Source organism: Gasterosteus aculeatus, chromosome 4, assembly GCF_964276395.1.
Source record: "Gasterosteus aculeatus chromosome 4, fGasAcu3.hap1.1, whole genome shotgun sequence".
Classification (NCBI taxonomy): Eukaryota; Metazoa; Chordata; class Actinopteri; order Perciformes; family Gasterosteidae; genus Gasterosteus; species Gasterosteus aculeatus.
In genome coordinates, this window is record NC_135691.1 from 13759057 (window position 1) to 13781638 (window position 22582).

Consider the following 22582-nt stretch of genomic DNA (forward strand, 5'->3'; position numbering starts at 1 on the left):
ACTGCAACAGAAAATAATCTCTAACCATTAAATAATTAACAAGGTGAAACTAGGGTGTTTTGTGGGTTTCCCTGTCTGGATTACCTTAAATGAACAATAGAGCAAACACCAGTTTCCTCTAGACTAGAGAAAATGAAGTCAATCAAGATGAAACCAGTTCCTCATTTCTGTGAAGATCAAAAAGTGGGCAGAAAAAAATGAGATGAATTCATAAGTGCCAGCAGTTAAACTTCAAGGTCTAAAATGTCCTCCGACTACAGCAGGTGAGGCTGGTGTCCCTCGGCGCGGCCCATGGAAGCGCTGTCGAAGCAACAATTGATCCATATATGGTCACGTACAGTCGGAGCCACGCCCAGAACACCTCCTCGCTGCTGCGGCCTGTGGCTGCTCCGCTGCCGGGAAGTTCAGGAACTCGGTCACCGCCCTAGCCCCCCCCCCTCTCTTCCCAACCCCCCCCCGCCTCATCCATTGTTGGGCAATAAACTGCGACATCGAAACAGTCTTGACCGAAACTATTTAGGTAACAAACTGCTCAGGGTTACTTGCAGCCGCTCTCGTAGCTCGAGTTACTCGGATATTTTCTTTTCCCAGAGGAGAAGCAAGCTGTGTGCGGTTAGGATCGCAGCTCAACTGAGCCGGTGAGAGGAGGAAAAGTTTTGAAGCGAGGAACTCCGTATTTCCCATTCCTCCATTTTGAACTTTTAAACTACAGTTTTGCCCGTGGATTGTTTTCAGTAAGGTTGCAACTTTCCACTCTTTGTTTATTACGTTGGAAGGGTTAGTGTCCAAGCTGTTAGCGTGAACGTTTTTCGCAGCATTAAATGGGCTAATCGCGATATCGTGACGTTAAATGTTTGTTGTGTTGGCTAGCATTAGCATTAGCAAGGTGCCCTGTTTGCCACACGGTACCTTAGCAGGTAACGTTAACCCTCCGCCCGTTGAGCTTCTCTAAAGTGTTATCGATGCATATTACTAGTAACACACGGCTAGTTGATTTGGTCAACAACCGGCGAAGTCCACTCGTTTACTTGTTTTGTGGTCCCTTACCGATAAAATTAACGTTAGAGTGGTGAAAACAACGTTTCCGCTGGGAACGTTAGCTGACGTCGCAACAGGTGCCGCTTATTAAGCTACTTAATGTAATTAGTACCCGTTGCTGTTAGCCCCCGGTTAACGCTGCTCCCCCCACGAGTAATTCGTGTTCGCTTTTAAAGTGTTTTTGTATTTTAATAAAGACATTTCTAGCTTGGAAAATCGCTTCATCTGATCAGATTTAGAGATAACAGGCGACCTCTGCCCCACCCATACCTGCCGTGCTTTCAAGTAGTTATCGGTTAAAGTCTTTCTTTTAGGGCTGCGCTTTTAGCTTTACCTCCATGATGAAATGAGTTGTAACTTTTCATGAAAATCTGCATATCTGTCTTGGATTAAATATACAAAAAGAGCATAGTTAATGACAACTAAACACCATTAAAATTCCAAAGATTATTTTTACTATTTTTTTTAAGCTTAATTGAAAGCACACCCACTAAATATCAGTCCAGAATAACATTCAATGTCCGCCGATTGTTTTCAATGTTCTCGCATCTATGGACTATGTAGGTTAGTGGCCATTGACGTTTGTCTTCTCATAATACAGGACCAATTTGTCAGTTGAGGCCCCCTCATCCCTCAGGCCCCTCAGAGTATCCGACCCCTCCCGATTTAGAAAGCTAATCAATGGCGTTGATGCCTGAAAAAAAAAATAATCAAAGTTGGGCCACAGTGTTACTACTTTCTTTCATTTTGCAATGGATTGAGCATTGCTGTCCCAAAGGCCGTGGTCTTTATATTTTGTCGAGATTAGCGTGAGAATCATGAAGGATTCTGACTTTGATTTTTTTTTCTTTTTTGTAACCAGAATTTCAGACACCATGACTACCATCAACACCGCTAACATCAACTTTAAATGGGACCCAAAGAGCCTGGAGATTCGCACTCTGGCTGTGGAGAGGCTGCTAGAGCCCCTGGTCACACAGGTAATGTAAACAAAGTGTGCATTTTTAATTTTATGTAGGATAACCACACAGGCCTAGATATGTGATTCAAAATCGAAGTTTATTGAAATCCCCCTCACAGCTACATTTTCTGAGCCGGTAGAAGGTGACATCCCTCTTTCTTATCCCAGAGCTGCGGTTTCATTGTTGAACCATTTTGTATTTCCGACATAGGTCACCACCTTGGTAAACTCCAGCAACAAAGGCCCATCTAACAAGAAGAAAGGACGATCCAAAAAGGCTCATGTTTTGGCGGCATCTGTGGAGAATGCCACCCAGAACTTTCTGGAAAAAGGAGAAAAAATCGCAAAGGAGAGTCAATTTCTCAAGGATGAGCTGATCGCTGCAGTGGAAGACGTCCGTAAGCAAGGTATGTTGGAAATGCGTATTGTAACAGTGTTTTCCAGCTAACAGAGTGCATCTTGAGATGAGAAGGATGATGCATAAGTCATAAGCTATGTACATATCCTCAGCCCCAGTGGAAGACATGATGCAAGAATCTCCTTTGAGCCTGACATAGTCTGCTATGGGGGTATTTAGCGGGCCTTTCGCTAGACTTTGCTTTTACGCATGCATATAGTTAACATTCATATCTAATACGCTGTCACTATCTTGTGACAACAAATGACAATGTTACATCTTGACCTAAACCTGGCAATTAAGCTGCTTATTTGGTTTGCAAAAGCAAACGAGATGAAACAAAAGCTCTCTGAATGTAGTTTTACCATTTTTAGCTTAGTTTGCCATGCATTTTTTATTTGACATAATTTGCCAGTTATTTATTTATTCATTTTTTGTAAATTGCTGAGAAATCTTTGTCTACCTATGGTCTCTGCTGGCTGTGAAAGGCCATCGGCAGATGGGATGAAGGGATGAAAGACTCATTCTTTCTGTTTTTCAGTATTTCTAAACATCACTCCGTATCAATTGTAATCATGTTATTGACATTTACCGGAATACACTTTTTTTTTCCTCAAGATATCATTTAAGTTGATTTTCCTACTTTGCTGCTCCAAGAACAGGCGCTAGTACAGAAAGGAAGATTAAACCAATAACATTTAGATATTGATGAAACCCCAATAACTTTGGCACCTCCCTCCGCTCTCAAATATTTAGCACGCTTTGGCCATTAAATCCCAGGTTTCTTTGCCCTTGGTTTTATCCATCTTGATTATGAGACTGGGCCCGTGCAACATTTGTTTGGCCTTCTGTGACTGTTATCCACGGGGCCTCGTAATGGAGTACCAGTTCACTGTGCGACAGAATGAACGACGTGTGCGGCTCAAGACCAAATCTAACCTCAAATCACCGGCCAACTCTCAAATTAAATTACAAATTGGCTTGCTATAGCGGATTCCATCATCTGACAACCGCGATTGCGATTCTCATTCATCCCGCTCTGCTTCAGATAGCCAATCGTCTTTTGACACACGATAGTGGGCCGCTGAGACGACAGCGCGATGACTCGCTGTTATCACCGCGCCAAGCGCTGTTCCTCCGCAGATGTCCCCTCTGTCCGATCACCGCTCTGAGCAGTTGGGAGGTAGATGACACGTAGCCCGTGCATTGCTCTGTGCCCGGGAATGTTACCGTAGTCGTGGTAAGCTGTCACCCGGCTGGAATGCACTGACTGTTGTTAGCCGGTGCCCAGGCCTGGCCGTCAGCTATGCCACGCTGCTCAGCGGAGCGTGCCTGGACTGAGAATGCGGCCATTGAGCAGAGTACCCCCTCCCTCCATCACCCTCTGGATTCAAGAAGTATTTTCTGCCCAGCTGTGGCTTGCCGGCTGTTGTAAAATGGGAGAAAAATATTCTGACAAGATCATCAAGTTTACTTTTTTTTTTTTTTTTTTTTTTCTCCTAGTCTTTCCCCAAATCATTTTTTTTAATTGTTTTTCCAGAGTAAACAAAGTCTGACTGTATTTGAATTCCCATATGCATCGATACAATCTGTAGACGTCTCTTGCCCCCTTTTATAGATTTTACCTCGACGCAGCCGCTGCTGTTCTGCGTCTCGCCCTCCCTTCGCTGTCTGTGTCTCTGTTACCCCTTTGGCCGGGCTGTGTGATATACATTTTAATCATTTCATCCAGCACTCTGCTGGCCGCAGGTGAGCCAGATGGATGGAAGTTTATTAAAGGGGTACTGATCATTATCTGCCCCCTGAAAATGGCCTTATTGATTCTGTTCAAATGGAGGCGGGGGGCAGCCTGCAGGTGTGGACTGTGTGTGAGGTCCATGTTGGTGATCATTTGCAAAAAACTGCTTGGTGCTCTGTTGGTGATCACAATCTGTGGGAGATCTGTTCCTCTACAAATCATTACTCTAGTGAATTTGAAAATAGTCCGCCAAATGGCCGTTAACAAAGAATAGTCCCTGGAAATATGATTAATTGACGACCCAAAGAGGAATTAACCGTTTAATTGTTGCCATTTGAAGTAGTTTATCTTGGATGGTCTGTGTGATAATTACTCCAGTGGTTCACACCACTTGATGATAGTTGTTGAATCTCTAAACTAGTTTTGTTGCAGCTGCTGTGGACCTGCTGAGGCCACAGTCGTCTCCACCTCACACCTGTTTTACAGCTATGTTCTTCAGTTTGTCTGTCTGGCAGACGAGAGTTGCTTCCATGACAACCTTTTTATGCTTCAATGGTGTTCTCTCTAAAGCGATAACTGCTTGATGTTGGGTTGTGCTGTGAACAGTGTCAGAATCCTTTGGAGCATGCTGCAGAGCAGTATTGTGGCTGAACACATCCACTATAGTCGCTTCTATCTTTGCTTCACTTATTTGTTTAGTTTTTTTTTAGTCTTCAGAGTTTCACTTAAAGTGCCTTCAAAATCCTACATGTTCTCACAAACTACGAGCATACAGTAAGGGAGCCTTTTGAACTCTGGAATCTGAATGCACTGAAATGGCTATCAAATACATTTGAAAACAGTTTTATTGTCTTTCTAACATTTTGAGTTTCGAGACGCCGAGATTCCATTGGTTAAGTAAGTTGGTAACAGTGCTCGCATATTTCTGAACCTCTGATTAATAAGTACAATTTTAAGTGCTACAATTTGTTTAATGTTTTTAGTTTAGTGGTAGAGTCTGAAGAGGTGTGTCTTTAGTTGATTGTTGCTGATTGTAATCTGATGGGGCATACGTTTGTCAAATGAGGAATCTTGATTCAGAGTTGACGGGTTTAATGAACAAGAAGAATCTTTTGTGCAATGCAATGATGGTTGAACAAAAAAATTGTTAGAATACAGTAAGAATTTGTATTTGTTGCTACGCTACTTGGCTCCAGCTCCTTATGTAGTGTGTCACACTTGACACACATTAATGTTAGAATAAAGCTATTGAATTATTTAAAATTCTTAAATGGAAATCTATACAGCTACTAGTTGCTGGATACTTGTTCCATATGTCCTTTTTTTCAGCCGCTATAATCTTGATGAGAAGATTGGTATCACTCTGTATGCAAGTTTAGAGCTGGAGCCAGGCGGCAAACTGCACAACATGCAGATTGGAAGCAGGGGTAATAGACCTGGTCAATATTATCTTTTTCGTGAGGCTGGTGAGCAAATGTATTCACTTGGTATGATTGCAATGATCTTAATGCACAGATCAAATCACAAACTCCAAAGCAAATGCTGCTTTTCAGTTTGATTCCCCATTTAAAAGCAGATCGTCTACTACAGTATTGTGGAGTGTGCGCAACTTCAGACAAAGAATCTGCTTTAGAAGAAGCTGCCAGTTCTGTCTGCTCAAGTTGAAAATGTTTCTTAAGCACAAGGTTGCATGACTTAAGACACTGGGGCAGAGGAAAGTTGGCTTGAGGAAAAATGGGAAACTGGACCCCCTGATAAATTAGCTCATCCATCAGCATGAGCTGTCTCACATACAGTCACCTTTTGTTCTCACAGCAAATGTCAGCCGGGGACTCGTCCACTGGCTGCTTGTGGATGAAGCTCACGGAAAACATTCCACAGGTCAAAGCCAAGAAGCCATATCTTGGTATCTTGCGCTGATAAAACTTCATTGAAACTCTGTTGACTGGAAGGGTAACCTAAAACACCACTCGCCTCAGTCTGAACAGCTTGCATATCCAATTAAAAAAATTCTGTTTGTTGCCATTTTGTTGTAGGAAATACCATGTGAACATATTGTCTTTTAAAAGCATTGTCTGAACGGCTTCCCCAGTTTTTTTTTTTTTTTTAAGTCTAACTCATTTACAGCCTTTAATGTCTCAAATGGGGAAATGCATAGTACCTCTTTGTAAGCATGGTGCTGCTTTTAAAACACAACAGTAATTATAATACTTTAATGTTGTATAGCTCTTTTCTAAGTATCAAAGTCTCCTAAAACATTTAAGCGACTTTGGGTCGTAAACATTTAAATTTAACTACAGGGCAGCCGCTGTGACTAACGCCGGGTTGGACCGTCAAATGATCTACCGCCTTATTTGCAAACAAACTTGTCTATAAATTGTAATTTATTAGAAAAGCTTTAGAAACTAACTCACGCTTGTTTTAGTTATATCAGTGAATTTTTCTGTAAGACGATTATTTGTGCCGATGCTGTTTTATCTCCGGTTTCTATAAAGCTGTGCCACAATCAGGAACCCGACTGACTTTGGAACTCGTCATACATAGAATAATTAGAATTTGGTCGTGCCTCCGCTGGAGTAAACTATTTCTGGATTTACTGTCCTGTTCATAATGTGAGCCTGCAAAGTCTATTTGTGTGCTCAGTCGACTGTGCAGGCCCATCCAATGTGGGACAAAGCATTCTGCCGGACCAACCAGACAGTGAGCCCTTTGTCCTGGCTGTGACCCCCTTTTTCTCTTTTTGTTGATGGCAGTGTGTGACAATGTGTGTGCAAGCAGAAATGATTACTGGACATTGAAGAGTTGTTGGTGTGTGTTTGCGTCTGGATTTGTTGCTCTGTGTGACATGTGCTGGCCCTCAGCAGGCCGGGGGATCGGTCCCAATGTTGCTTTTCTGCCGCATAGTCCCCTTTGTCTCAAACCAAGACTTTGACGCAATTAACTCTTGAGTCTGCAACAGACCCGTATCAGGCTGCTGCTGCTAGCTCCCACAGACCATCACTAACGTACCCTGATGCTGCAACTACTAGTGAAGCAGATTTAAACAAAGGAAAAGGAAAAAAATCAAATGATTTATTACAAGAAATATTGTGGGAATTTACAATATATTTCCAAATGATTTATTTGGGTCACACATTTCTACATCACAACTTGGTCACAACCACAAGCTGGTGTGGCACATGCCTGGCACGTTTACAAATTTACATCCTCATAGTATAAAATTTCATTGCCAAAAATGGGCAACAGTTTCAGTTTAAACCTCGAAGTGACTGCAAAGGTTTTGTTACTCCTTCTCAGGTGACTCGATGCGACAGGCTTCTGGAGAATTTGCGGAAGACCCCTGCTCATCTGTGAAGAGGGGCAATATGGTTCGTGCTGCCAGAGCCCTCCTGTCGGCAGTCACACATCTGTTGGTGCTGGCAGACATGTCGGATGTCTACAAACTTCTACTTCAGCTTAAACTGGTGAGATTGCTTTATTCTTCTGGATGACAAGCATTATACATAAACCTACTTAATATTTCAGAAAATTCAATTATTGACTCGGTGGAAAACACCCGCTTTACTTTATCCCCTCAATCAAGAACTGTATTATCCACTGAGGTTGTTTTGGAGCACTGAAATGGCATTGATAATGCAATCATCGGTGGTATCGGAATGCACTAAGGTTCATTTGATTATAGTGACCACATAAGAACTCTCTTTCAATAAATGAATACATGAACTTACATTTCGAACTTATCAAATATCATCATTTCAGCTGGCTGGAAGGCTTCACCTGTTGAAACGCAGCGTGCCGACCTACAGCAAATTAAAATCACACCTTGATTTGTTGGTGTGATTTGATTGCAATCTTTAAAATTGCCCTTTTGAAATGATTGTTTTAAACCCCTAGCATGCTTGTGGAGATAATGAAATCTATCCCTAATGAGTTACATTTTAAAAGTTAACGCTTAAAGTTGCCCTAATTGACCATTCATTTAGTTTGAACCTTCACTTTCAGTGAACTGTATGCCTCCCTCTTCCAAGTTATTGTCTAACTTTGTCCACCCACTTGACTCAGGTGGAAGAAAATCTTGTGAAAGTGCGTAATGCAGGAACCGAGCAGGACCTTGGGATCCAATATAAGGCCTTAAAACCCGAGGTGGATAAGCTGAACATGATGGCCGCCAAGAGACAGCAGGTAATGTACAGTCAGCAGAAAACAGCGACGTGGTGGGATTCTGGGAGCAGAGAATTATGAAGGATTTAATTGGGTTGAGAGGTTATCAGGTTCCTGAATGGTTGTTAGTTGTCCTTTCCGCTCATAACAAAATAGACTCTCACGGTCCAGATGGGAAGTAAAACAATGACGAGCATGAAGGAGAGTGCCCCGTGCTTTAGATTGTTCATGCTTACTGCATCTAATCACCAATCTTCTGATTACAGATTGCAGTGAAGTAGGTCAGGGGTGCAAGAAAACCGCCTAAAGGCTCCTCTCTAAATGTAACAAAAGCCACTTCCTTGAGAAATGACATGTCATTTCTCTCTGTGATACAAGCGGTAGTCAACATTGAGGCGTTGCATGATTCTTTTAGCCACAATAAACTACCGCATGATGGTGCAGATTAGGCCTGTCAAAATTGCACAAAAATGATTTGAATTTGAATATTTGCTTAAAAAAAACTTGTAAAAATATTTGGTTGCGCATTACACGTCAACAGGAAAAATCTATACGAGATATAACTACTTGTGTAGGTCATTTATTTAAGTTAAAACATATTTAACAAATTACCTACACAAAAACATGTAAATTAACTAATGGCCAAGACCACAGACCTCTCGCTCGCACACACGCTCTTTCTCTCTTCTGCACCGTCGCACTCTCTATGCATAGCGGTTTAAATGAATGACAACAATAAAACAAATGCTGAGTGCTGAGCAAGAGTTCTGTGAAAGTAATTTAAGGTTGTGATATAAAAGTGCATACTGGTGTCATGCTTCAATAAAATTCTTCATATTCCTGAAGTCTTGCCAGAATGATCACTTGTCTTTTCATAATCTAGCCTTTGCTTGGCATTGCACTTTGGTTAGGAATATTTTGCCGTCAATTGAACAAAGGGAAATTCCAGACATTAATGGGGCTTAGAGACTATTCTTTTGGTTTTCTGCTAAGTGACCAAAGGGGGGGGGAAAGCCTGTGTGTATGTGCAAGCTAGTGATGTCCTTTCTCCTCTCATCCATAAATACATATTTGAATACATGAATACATATTTGGACGATAATGCTGATGAATAGCAATGCATTCATTTGGAACGCCATTTTATAATGGCCATATTATGACTGTGTTGACTTACCGTATGCAACATAAATAAATCTGGGTCATCATCCAGAGCAAACTTTGTCAGGCCCAGTTTGAATCCAAAGTACATTACCGGCCAGCCTCTTGCATGTACTCTGCCCTCCAGTTAACCCCTGGTATATTCCTTTGTTCCTGCTATTTAAACTCATTCCGCTGCTAGGAGCTGAAGGACGTCCACCACAAGGACCAAATGGCGGCTGCTCGCGGGGTGCTGCAGAGGAACATCCCCATGCTGTACACAGCGTCACGCGCCTGCCTCCAGCACCCTGACGTGGCAGCCTATAAGGCTAACCGCGACCTGATCTACAAGCAGCTGCAGCATGCCGTCTCCGGCATCTCCAACGCCGCGCAGGCCACTGCCTCCGAGGACTCTGCACTCGCTCATCCAGCAGGTGGTGGGGAACTTGCCTACGCCCTCAACAACTTTGATGTAAGTCCAATGAGTTGCTTAAGTTTGCCTGGTTTTCCTTTTTTCTTTGAGCGTTCAAGTGGACAGCCGTTGTATTAATCAAAACATAAACTTTATTATGTTCCACAACAGTGTGGCTCAGTTCCAACACTACTAATTAACACAGATGGATGCAGGCGTGTTCAGGGAGTTTCAGTTTGCTCAGATTTTGACTTTGTAGAACCTACCAGCTGCATCATAAAATGACAAACTCTTGAAACGGTTGAGGTGGAAATGCGCACTACAAAGTGGGACATGGCTGTGGGGTACTTAGAATATGTTCTTGAGTCACTTCTGCAGTGTTCCCGGGCATTGCTTCTATGTCAAATGAAGGAGATTTGCACAGATGTTGTAAATGACTCGACTATTCCTCTGCTAGTAGACACTCCGCTTTGCTCTACCGTTGCAAGCTTTGCTCTACCGTCTAACGGCTGCTCATGGAGACTAAAGCTGAGGTCTTTTTATCCCCATCGTTATTAAAAATGGATGGCAAACTGAAATGGTACCTTTTTTATAAATATAGGGAAGGATGCGAGAGCATGTAGAGCACTTTACCGTATTTAAGATGCAAACAAGGCTCCCTTAATTTTGACATTTATTCAGCAGTCAGGATGAGTTTTAATGTACTAAACACATCCTCCATATCCCTAAAATCCACACAAATATTTTGGTTTTAATTATTTGCTATTACTCTAATTCCTTCCACTTGCGCTCCATATTTAGTTAAAACTGCACTACATATAAACTCCACTGGCTCACCCTTAAATTTTTATGAGATTCATATAATATTGTTATTAATCATAATTATAATAAAACTGTTCTTAATAATAATAACAACAACAATGTGTACGCCTAAAAAGGTATACGAAACGTATGACATACCAATCATCATAATATTGACATGAAACAACATTGAGCTAGCAGCTGGATAAAACATCGAGCTAATCATCTAAATGCTGCCCGGAGTGATAAATGCAAAGATGATTGACTATTTTATTCCTCGCTGCATCTCACTTCCGTCAGACTTGCAGAGCACCTTTTTGTTCACCGGAGATTTGTTGATATTCACACTGCATCCAAAGACTCCCACAACGACAAATGAAATCTGGGTCGATGAGGTCTCGAAGTACATGCTTCCATTGTGCTCCCACTTTTAGCAGACAAATTGCACATTTCGTAGTAAAGCTTTTAGCCATTTCGCTAAAGTAGCAGTGTAAGTTGATATGTTCATCCTGCGGTTTACCCACAAGATTGATGCAATCTGCACTCTTATTTTACATGCCTATGGCCAAATTACGTGCTGTTTAATTAATTACTCACTCGTAACCTTTTTGCATGCATTTTGGCTATTGCAAATAACGGCTGTTTTCCATGGAGCTTGCAGTAGCAAGAAAAGTGAAGCCTCCTTAATAGATGTTCGTGAGTAGCACTTGAACATAAGATCTCTAGCAATTTACCGGATTTCCAGTTTCACACATGTATTGTGCATTTACGTGTGAATCCTGTGCCCAGGATCAATGTGACTGTCACTCTCCAGGCAATGCTGCTCCTGAAGTGAGCACATCAGTGTTCACAAATCCCATGCGGACAATTTAAATTCTCAGTTTTCTCATAGTTGCCTGCCTAATTATCATACCAATATGCTTTTCCTCGTTACCTCAGAAAAATACTTAAGTCCTCCGTTTGAGACATTAGCACTTTGCAAGACTAATGAAAAATGTATTCAAGCTAAGCTTTTTTTCTTTTTAAGTAGCAAATGTGGTATTTAGGCATTCTGCTTGAAGCATCCTTTCATCGAGTGAACATTTATTTTCTATACTCTGCACAGAGTTTATAAAAGCATGCCATTGCAGCTTCCCTTTAGTATAATTGTATCCTAATGGATTGAGGAAGAGTGTAAGTTTGTGTACTTTACATCAGTAATTTGCAACCGGTTATGTGTGTGTCCGTATTCAGTAATGGGCTAATAGCTGACCATTTGGGCTGAGTGGATTACTGTCATTTAAATTTATTTGACACATAAATTATAAAAGCATTACTCTCCAACAGATGGCATGTCAAATGATCAATCTACATAAAACATGTGTCTACAATGCTACAAGTCTCTCAGCGCTGTTGCTCCATTGATTGTTTCACAGGTAGCCAAGCAGTCAGTCCCAAAGTCCCCCCCCCAGGTCTTTTACGGACTGGTTTTAAGTGCAAGGCAAATGAGTAAAAAAAGAACCCCCAATCTTTCTTTTTCCGTGTCTTTCTGTGCGCCTGTTGCCATGGTGATATGACACGCAGCAGAGGAGGTCAAATCAGACTGAGTGGAGGGGGGCTGGAGGTGGCTTTGATAGAGGGCGGGCAGCCTAATGCAGCATATTTCTAACCAATGAATTGTTTTATATTTTGTAGCAACATGGCATCCATAGAAGCTCAGAGTTTGTCCGTCACAGGCTTTCTTCCTAGCCGCCACAAGCGTTATAGTGATACCTTAACCCTCTGCACAGTCTCTCCAGCATGTCAACTAGTTGCCTCTCTCAGCAGGCTCGCGCCTGTGAAATCAGACTTAAGTGTTCTCCTGCATCCTGCTGGTACAAAAGAGTGCAGCGGTTTACGACAATACCTGCCACTCTAACCTTTCACAAAAAGGAATATATATATATATATATATATATATATATATATATATATATAATATATATATACACACATACACACACCACATATTATTGACTCATCTGTTGCACAGCTGTCTGCTCTACCGCAGCAGAGTTTCTCCAGCCATGTTCTCAGTCTGCCTGTTGGAATTGTTTCTTCGGAGCCGTAGAAGGAGAGATCCCTTTGGTCTTTTAGCGTTTTCTTTTGCCCCCCTGTGTAATTTCCCGTGACCCTTTTGTTTCAGAAACAAATCATCGTGGACCCTCTGGCGTTCAGTGAGGAGCGCTTCCGTCCCTCCCTGGAGGAGCGCCTTGAGAGCATCATCAGCGGCGCTGCCCTCATGGCCGACTCTTCTTGCACGAGAGATGACCGCAGGGAGCGCATAGTGGCCGAATGCAATTCCGTGCGCCAGGCTCTTCAGGACCTGCTGTCTGAGTACATGGGCAATGTAAGTGTTTCACCCTTCCGTTCCCTACCTCCTGCCACCACACCCGCTGTGCATGCTCAATGCAACAGCTCTTAGATCTACTTTCCCTTTGCCGGACAACTAGATAGATGTAACGTCAAGACACATGAGTTAAGAAATGCATTCATGACGTCTTAATTCAGGCCCAGAGAAACGTAGAAGCACAACAATTTCCTCAATGTTGAACTTCATAAATACATTCTATTAATTGATTATAAATCAATTTTACAAATGCTGTCAAACTTGGTGCTTGAATCCTCACATCATAGTCCTGTGGGAAAATGACCCTAACCCCCTTTTTTATTTTGCATCAGTTTTGCATCCACTTACCTTGCTTTATATGGAATGCCGTTTTGGTCAATTAAATAAATTAATAAATACATGAAATATGCATTTGAAATGCGTCATGAAATAAATAAATGAGGCAATAAATACATAACTATTAAATACATTTAATTATTTCATGGTACTTTTTTTCATAATGACACTTCATTTCCAGAGACTTATTTCATAATGCCGTTTTACATTTCACGTTCTTATATGCAAATCAGGGGGCGTGGCCAGGGATGATTTTGATATGAGCTACTGGCGTGTTTAATCCAGTTGGATTTCAAGCCGCCGTGTGTTTGGTGGCAGCAAGTCAGAGGCCCCAATTATCTTAGTCGTTTCAAGTATGTTGCCCCCAGATCCAATCAAGTTTAGCTTTACAGCACTTTCATGTACAGTCAAACATCAAACTCTCTGTTGGCCAACAGGGATGTTTGCCATGTGGCTTGTTTACATGCAAATGAGGTTCTGCCCTTTCCAGTCTAGAAGGAAGCACCTCATGCTCTTTGCAAAGGGCCAAGAAGAGACAAGAACCAACCAAAAGAATTGACTAACAACCATTTACATACATATGGGGGGGTTAGATAAGAAGCCGAGCCCTCTGTATCTGATCATACGTGTTAAAATCACTGGAGGAATTTTTCCATGTTGCTTTAATGAGGCGTCGAACCTGTTAACTTCCTTAAGATTTATGTTTAATGTTGATAATGGAGTCAGTGTTAATTTGGTCGACAAACTATGACAAATGTTTCGTTAACGAACCTTTTTTCCGTGACAAACGATCTTAAAAAATAAAAACTATGACTAAATCTATTCTAACTTTCGTTAACGAGACGAGACAAACATGTTGGTGGTTGACGAAGTCACAATACTTTTTCCCCCTAAATTCGCACTCCGCTAACAGACAGTTTCAAACAGTTTGAATGTGGCATCGTTAGTTTAGCTCAGCTGTCTCTGTTTAGCTGACTGTTAGCAGGCTGAAGCCGCGCTGCTTCACAGAAACATGAAGACCCGTTTAACAGACTGTCGGACCTTTCTGCTCTGTTCTCTGGCGACGGCAGGCAGCGTTTGCTCGGTGGATGAGACGGTCCGTTACAGGCTTCTCCAAACACGTCTAACAAAATAAACTCATTGCAGGTTCTGAAGCCTCACACAGTGACCGTGAGACACACTCATTTCAACTATAGTTCACGCGCCACATCGTGAGAAGACTGTGCTAAACCGTCTCGGCCACCGTACGTTCGTTACTAAGCAACATAGAGGCGGCAACACACGTGACAGGTGGATCCTCTTGATAGAACTGCGCAGTGCAGGTGAAGGATGTGGCGGCACAGAGCAGGTGGAGGAAAACCCGCAGGACACAAGAGCGAAGAACTGGTCATGAAACCAACAAATAAACAAAGAGAAAGAAAAGACTGTTGATCGAAAAGTGGGGGTCCAGTTTAGAATGGCTGGTTTATGATGCAGCCAAGAAAATAATGTATTGCACAGAGTGTAAGACGTTAAGGGGTCTCTTTTGTTGGGACAAGCAATTTCACAGTGGAAACAATAAAGGACCATGATGTTTCCGGTGGCCATGTCAAAAGCATTGCAAGTAAACAAAGACAACAAATTGTTGCGTTTAGATCCCTGGTCCTCATGAAGTTGTTACACCTTTGTTAAATTGCATTGCAAATAAATGCTTTGCTATTTGTTAAAATCCAAATCCTTTCATGTAATGATTTTTCACATGTCATTTATATTAGCTCACACAAACACTTCAACCATTTGTTCTTGGCCCGGCTCCTCCGTCACATTTTACAACCCATTGTGGCCCGCGAGTCAAAAAGTTTGCCGATCGCTGCTATAGACCTGTCCTCACTATTATGCAGTTGTAGACACAACACAGGGGGTCCCTGGGCCTGAGAAGGGAAGAAAAGGAGTTTAATATGGCTATTAGATGTGATTAAAACTAATTACATTTTAGACTAGTTTTCGTAGACTAAAACTAAGAAGGATTAAAATGACTAAATGTGACAAACTAATATGCATTTTTCGTCTAAAGACTAAGACTAAATCAAAAATAGCTGCCAAAATTAACACTGCTCTGAGTATGTATTTCTACAGACCGTTATTCTCACTCACATAGCAACGCTGTGCATGCTGAACCATGGCATTTGTGCCTTGGAGAGAGATTAACCCATTTACACCTCTTTATCCTCTGGCCAGAATGTGTCACATTTTCTTGGATTCCAATTAGTCTAGAGTGCTTCTCAGATACATTCACACATAGATTTTTTTTGAGATTATATGGCTTTCCAAACCGCATTAAGTGGGGCTACACAAATGGTCTGTTTCGTAGTTTTATTTTTAAATCATACGCTATTGTGGCTGAAATTTAAGTGTCCGCATATTAGCTGAGCAGCTATCAGATAACATGAAACAAATGAGTCTTGTGGACTATCTGACAGACGTAATAGTTTATTTTGTGCAGTAAACAACATATTGTCTATATATGTATAGGTATGTTATCCTTTGGGTTTTTTTGGATACCGGTGCCAAACCAATATTTTTAAACGTGGCCTGAACTGGCACAAAAACACGATTGACATTATTGAACCATAAATTAACTTTTTAAAACAATACTTTAATTTAAACTTCAAACTACGAACTATATATGAACTCTTAACAGTTCTCAGTATAGTTAGTGTTTCCCCTCATGAGCTGGAAGTGTACATACTAGTTAATTTTGGGAGATATTGATCATTTAATTTTAGATTTGGGCTTATTGTGCATGAACTAGATATATAAATATATTAAAAAGCATTTGTTATATTGACGCTCCTTAAGCCCCAAGCTCATCTCTCTTCCATTTTTCAATGGTCGATGGGGGTGTGGATTTTTTCTTTTGACCCGGAGACTGTGATGGTGGCTGGATTTGCTCTCCCGCACTCACAGGTCCGATCAAGAAGGGCTCCTTCCTTTTACAAAGTTTGATTGTTCTCTCACGCGCAACATCAATCAAGGTGAGAATCAAACATTATATGGCATGTGGACCGGGTCATTACAGCTACGATGTTTTTGACAAGTTAACTAAATTGTATTTATTGTTGGAGGAAATTATGGGGGCATTTTTGGACTCTCTCCTTGTGATATCTGGGGCAAAATGATATTTCTTGCCCTCACGTATCTGACTGTTGGCCCATGAATTCCCGGTACTAAACAAGATTTGATTGTTTGTCCTAGAACTTCCCAGACATAAAATATCTTGGTCAGATTTGTATTTTTCTCTTTAAAAAGGGCCTTGTTAAACTATTCCTGAATATCCTGTCAGTGGTCCCCAACCTCTGGGCCACGGGCCACTTGGGATTTTTTTTTTTTTTTTTCCTGAAAAATATTTTATTTTGAAAAATAGCACATTCTCTCCCAACTACATGCCTTAGTCCCTCTTTACACATTTCCCAATTTTTTTTTTTTTTTTTTTTTGTCGTACGCAGCGATCCCCCTTCTACAATTCTGTATTTTGTGGGTCTTGTGGGTTATATTCTAAATAGGTTAACCTAGGATCTGCTGCCTGGACATGGTTATTATAGGAGAGAATTGGGCAATGTCCCAAGGCTGCCTGCTTCACAGGCGGGCAAAAGTGCACCCAAAGTAATCTTTTTGGAAAATGGCAAAATTCTCAATGGAATGTCATTAAAATCTTTCCACTAGTTTTATTTTATTAAAGAAATGGACAAACATATTCGACAAAAAAACCCTCTTTGCAGTGTCTATGAAGATGGTACTTAAATATTAACGATGGTTGCAGTAGCTCTGCAGTTTGGTGGGAGTGGATTTGTTTCAGCGTTTTAAAGTATTCTCTTTTGTGGTATGGTAGCAGTTTTGTTTATAAGACTAACTTATAAACCAGCTTTGAACTACAGTTTAAAGATATTTAGAGCTGCTAAATGAAACCTTTTTGTAAATAGATGATGATGATGATGATCTAGTCTGTTTAATTTGATAGCTGCTCAGTTACCAAACCCTGCATTAGTGTGTTCTCCCTTGACAATGCCGGTCAAAATGACAAACCAGTCAGACGTCAACTCTGTTTACATGTCATTGTCTCAATACTTCTGCCCATGCTCTGCCGTCCCAGCTATGGTTTGTTCTCATTGCTCATCCAGATCACTGCCAGTTTATTTTAAGGTTTGGGCATTTCAAGCAGCATCTCCCGTTCAAAACACGTTTTCTCCTCGACTGGTCTCATCTGTAGCCCGTGTATGACTTAGAAATGTAGATTCCACGGAGGAGCACATCTCGTCACCGTAGTGATGGCGAATAGACATTTCAGGGATATGGCCGCCCATTTGACAATATGGAAGGAGACCATCACGGAGCATAATAGGGCTGTGTCCATCTTGTGCATTTGCTTCTTGGGTGTAGCCTTTGAACTGAGGCTGACTTGTAGCGACCGGGCACCAAAAAGGCCACACACACATCTGTGACTGTCTTTCACTAAACCTGGCACATAAATCAAAGCTCACGTTGCCTAGATGAGTGTGCTCTCATTGTGAAGCAGAGCTTTAGAGGTGTGAATTGACAGGGTTCCCACGTAAAGTTGCTGTAGGTATGAATTTTTTTGCCGATGCGCTTAATGACAACGAGAAAGCATAGTGGTGTATCGTAAAACATCTAATAGTTGATTAATTTAGTATTGTGCGAAATGAGTCAGCAATTGAATAGCTGTTTACGGTACGTCGGCTACAGACTCTAACGTCAGGCTGCGTGTCGCCATTACGCGGTTGTCGATGTGAGGTTGAAAATGCAAAGAAGATGGGGAAGTGCAAATTTAACGACAAGTGGATGGAAGAGGATGCATTTAGGAGGTGGTTGGTGCCTCCTAAATCCAATAAATCCAGTGATTTATCGGATAAAAAAAACAATTGCAAATGACAAACTTGGAAGTTATTAAACCGTATGTCGCCTTTTACAACATATGGGTTTACTCTCACAGCTGATGTTGGATGGCATCTCAACTTATTCTTTCTCCCTTCCTTCTGCTTCTTCAGGCCCTTCATCTACATGTTGTATTCACCCCCCTTACTAAATAGTATTCAATTGAATGAACTCAATTAACATTTATTTGGGATGTTAAACAGTCATCTAGGGGAAGGCTACGTATTCAGATTTGGATTAAAAATGTGGAAAGCTTGGTCTACAAAAAACAATTTGCAATTCAATTTCAGCTTGAAAAATTGTTGTTTTTCAAAGTGCTCTTTTCACGGATATTCATGAGACATTTTAACCCTTAGTTTTGAGAGCCAACCTTTTTGGTTCTTCACAAAATCAATATCAATCCACATGAGCATTCAGCAACCCTCAAATACATAAAAATCTGCATTTTTGGATTCAAAAACATGAAGAGTTGGCCAAAAGTCACGTTGCAGGTGGCCAAGAATTGCACTTCATTGTGTTGACTGCTGAAGGGTGTCAATTTGTAATGTAAACATCCACATGTGTGAAGCCCCAGCACTGCCGCATAAAGTTCCCTCAATTATTCTATATTGTCATGATACATGACACATTCAGCATGGTGTAACCATTTCTGGCACTTTTTTATCAATCTGCCAGGGTTTTATGTCACGCAAACTAGTGATTCTGGGTTGCTTTGACATATAGAGCGACTGACATTTTAAATTCCCTCGACTTGAAGTTACACAATATTCGTTGGTGCTGCATCGAAGAGGACTGGCAGTGGGACCGGTACGTTTCTCCCTCAGCAGCCCTCTGTCTGCGCGACCTAATGTAGTCCTTACTCTGAGCACCCAAACAGCTCTCTCACTTTTCTTTCTCAATCCTGTTTTCCCTCCCGTTAAGAGTGCCGTTCCCTTTTGACAGCTCCCTCATTCCTCCACTCTTTTGGCTTTCGGCATCCACAGTGAGCGTCAGACAAGCTTTTGCCCTTTTCTTCGGGGGCTGCCGCTCATCTTTACCACATTTTAGGTTCGGGATGATCATCTACCCGATCCTGCTATTAAACATGCATACGAAACCATTCCTAAGTTTTCTATTCAGGGTTAGGAATCTAATGACACTACGACACTAGCGGGATGTTGGATATGTTTATTTTATTTTTTTTTAACTTCTTTTGAAAGAATGTTCAAGAGCAACATGAAAGCAGTTCAATTTATCTAGATGTAATCTCATCTAAATGCATAATTAAAGTGTACTACTCTCGACAAAATATAACAAGAAAAAAAGATTTAGTGTCCCTAAGGCCTTTCGTAAATTTACAGCCTCCATAAAACACTGTCAGTAACCGCCTTTCAGGCACCATTTCCCAGGCCTAGCCCCTTGATCTGTTGAATTCCAAGCTTTTGATTGGCTTTTCTGTCGGGCAGAGAAGATGCCCCCAGAGCCTGCCGTTAAACAATAAAGAATGTTGTGTGGGTACTTGATGATCCTACAACAGAATCCACCCCCACCCCTCCATTTTCCATTTTGTGAATTATTTGTAAATTAACATAACCTGCTAAACGGGTTTTCTGTTCTCATAGCGTTTGCCACGGTTTTATTGGCAATTATGGCAACTTTTTCCTCAACAAATTAATGCATGTGTATTTCTTTACAATGACATTCAATTGTGTGCATGTCTGAATATTTTGTCACCCTTTTATTGCTGCATCACTAAATTCAAGTATACAATTTGCCTACCATCCTAAAAAGCTGTTCTTGGTCCCCTGGGAGAACTTATTACCCTGCGTATTCCTTTTGTGCACACGCTGCAGATCTGTTGCTGCCGAGCCGTCTCGTTCATCTCTCACGGATTGGACTTTCATTACTCTGAAGAAGTGAGGAGTATTTTAGTAGTTAAAAGAAAACCCTTTAAATAGCCTTTTCTCAGGTTTTGCTACCACATTGACTATATTTTAGGAAACAAGAATTTTAATTAAATTAATGCCCAATTACATTTAACAAGTCCATGGAATCATTTCGGACAAAATTATTATTATTTTTTCTACTCAAAAAAAACTTGTCAACTCTGATATAGCGCCTCTCTGCCTGTGATCCTCCAAGCTGTTCCACATCTATTAAGACTCCATTGAGATATGGCTAGGTTGTATGGCCAAAAACCTCATATCGTGGTATTTTGTAGGATTGTGACTGTATCCCGGTATATCACCCTATTTTAAGACTAGTAGCGCTGACTGCTGTGAGAAACTAGTTGTTACGGCTCAACACCGGTGTGACCGTACGGGCTGTATACTGTAACCGGTATACAGCCCTACATTGACATTACTTAACTTTTGCTGATTCAAAGAACAAACTTTATTCTCAACTAGAAAGGAAATCCGAGATCCAATAATGTATTATGACCCAATGAATGTCAACCGCACAATAAACCCCATTGACACGGGGCATAGGACATCTTGCCCAATCGTTTACATGCATTTGCATTTTGGCATGAATGTGCAGACCTGTTAGCATTTCAGTAGCATCAGGGCTGTACAAATTGGTTTTAGTGTACAGCTATACTACACTTTATTTCAAAACCCTATTTTTTTTTTTCAGAATTTTACTGCTGCTAGCTACTTTCCTTGCAGAAATCCATTTTTACCTGAGACAGAGTGACTATCTTAGTCAGATAATCACATTGGTTTGAAAGTCATGTGGACTGAATTGAAGTGAATGGAGCTGTGAGGGACATCTCTGAATAAGAAGCAAACTCAATGTATCTAACACCTGAAAAACCCATTTGGGTAAATGGTAAATTTGCTCAGCTTTATTTTTTCGTCACATATGCTGCTTACCTTGAATGCAGGACCTGGTCTAAACTCATATATATTAGGTAAATTATATGTTGAACTAAATGACAAAGCGTGGAGATTTTATTTAACAATGAAATCAACCCATGTAAAACAAATAAAGTGACTTGCAACCCTGTCCATCCAGCCATAACTAGCTCCTGTTCAGGAGCCGACATCCTGTCAAGGCGCTCGTTCAGAGCTACAGTGTACACTGTGGACACTTCCCCACTTCACAGGGCGAGCACACACCCTTACAAACATGTTCATGCCGAGGGGAAGCGCGTGTCTCCACTTCACCTGACCTGCATGTATTTGAACTGCAGCACCTGAAGGAGAGCCCAGGAGAGCATGTTAATTCCAGTCTTCTTGATGGTGAATAAATGCTACATGTCTTCCAGACCCAAGGACTAAGCCTAGTTTAGATTTATTTTCTGTCTTATTTCCTTCCCTTGACACGAGGAATGATTAATTTTATACTGAAAGCAAAGCATGAAGATGGCCTCTTCTACATAAAAGATGAACAGAAGTTAAGTATTTTTCATTGAGATATTCAGAACACAACAGGTGACCCTGAATAATTAAATTGAGCTCCTTGATAAAATAGTTAACTTCGAAATATCACAGTGAAATGTGTCACAATTTCAGAATTTGATTTTGATATTCAAACGCTGGATTGGTAATTTTCCCCATACATCCTCATTCACCCGTGCTTTCTTGTGGGTTTCTGACATAAAGCCACAATTAAAAATAATTTTGACTGCTTTCCTTACCAGGAGCTTTCCTGCTGGGGTATGAGATGACGAAGAAATGGAAAATTCTCTTGCTTCTTTGAAGCCCCCAATGTTGCAGCCATTAGCCTTCCTCTACAGTTATTAGAACCAGCGTAGCCCTCCCTGCTGTAAAGTACTCGCTGCCATCCAGTGTAGTGGATCTTTTTGTCATTGCTCAAATATCTCTTGTTGCTTTTGTTGAATCAACTATTTAACTTTCCCAACAATGCCTCATTGTACCAGTAGCATCTATTCTTGGAGAATTTGCTAAATGTAAATAGTGCCTCTCCCCTACCACCAGGTTCACGCTAGTATTTCTGTTGGCATTCATGACGTTGTCTCAGCCCACATCCCGTTGAGAGCTGCATGCAGGCGATGGATATGCACTGAATTTAAAAGTTAGCACATTTAAAAGATAAGCAATTAAAATATTAGGGGAGTATTGCTGATGCGAGTCCAGATCAATATGTGTGCCCTAAGCATTTTGTAGATTCATTGGAGGGCTCGTACAGCGTATGTGACGCATTCATGCGCTCGTAAGCCTTGAACCCTGCAGACTGCCGATGCCATGTAGTCAAGACTTCGGTGTTGGCGCCTCCCCCAGCTGCATACACGCTGCAGGTGAATTACTGAAGCCTGCTTTCTGTAGGCCTCATCAGAAAAGGGCAGGTAGGATTAATAG

At 41.3% G+C, this 22582-nt stretch overlaps 1 protein-coding gene across 3 annotated transcripts in view; it reads left to right on the top strand.

Annotated features, from left to right (window-relative positions):
* Positions 1–354: 354 nt before the first annotated feature.
* ctnna1 (catenin (cadherin-associated protein), alpha 1) overlaps positions 355–22582 on the top strand; it is a 65452-nt gene continuing 43224 nt past the window's right edge. The window contains exons 1-7 of one of the 3 annotated variants that reach the window (XM_040173813.2): positions 355–520; positions 1901–2018; positions 2211–2406; positions 7432–7598; positions 8197–8316; positions 9635–9904; positions 12810–13013. In XM_040173813.2, coding sequence (XP_040029747.1) covers positions 1914–2018; positions 2211–2406; positions 7432–7598; positions 8197–8316; positions 9635–9904; positions 12810–13013 — 1062 coding nt within the window. In that variant the 5' untranslated portion in view covers positions 355–520; positions 1901–1913. Of the gene's footprint in view, positions 735–1900; positions 2019–2210; positions 2407–7431; positions 7599–8196; positions 8317–9634; positions 9905–12809; positions 13014–22582 lie in introns of all 3 variants that reach the window. The other 2 variants (XM_040173812.2, XM_040173811.2) reach the window with 2 other exon arrangements.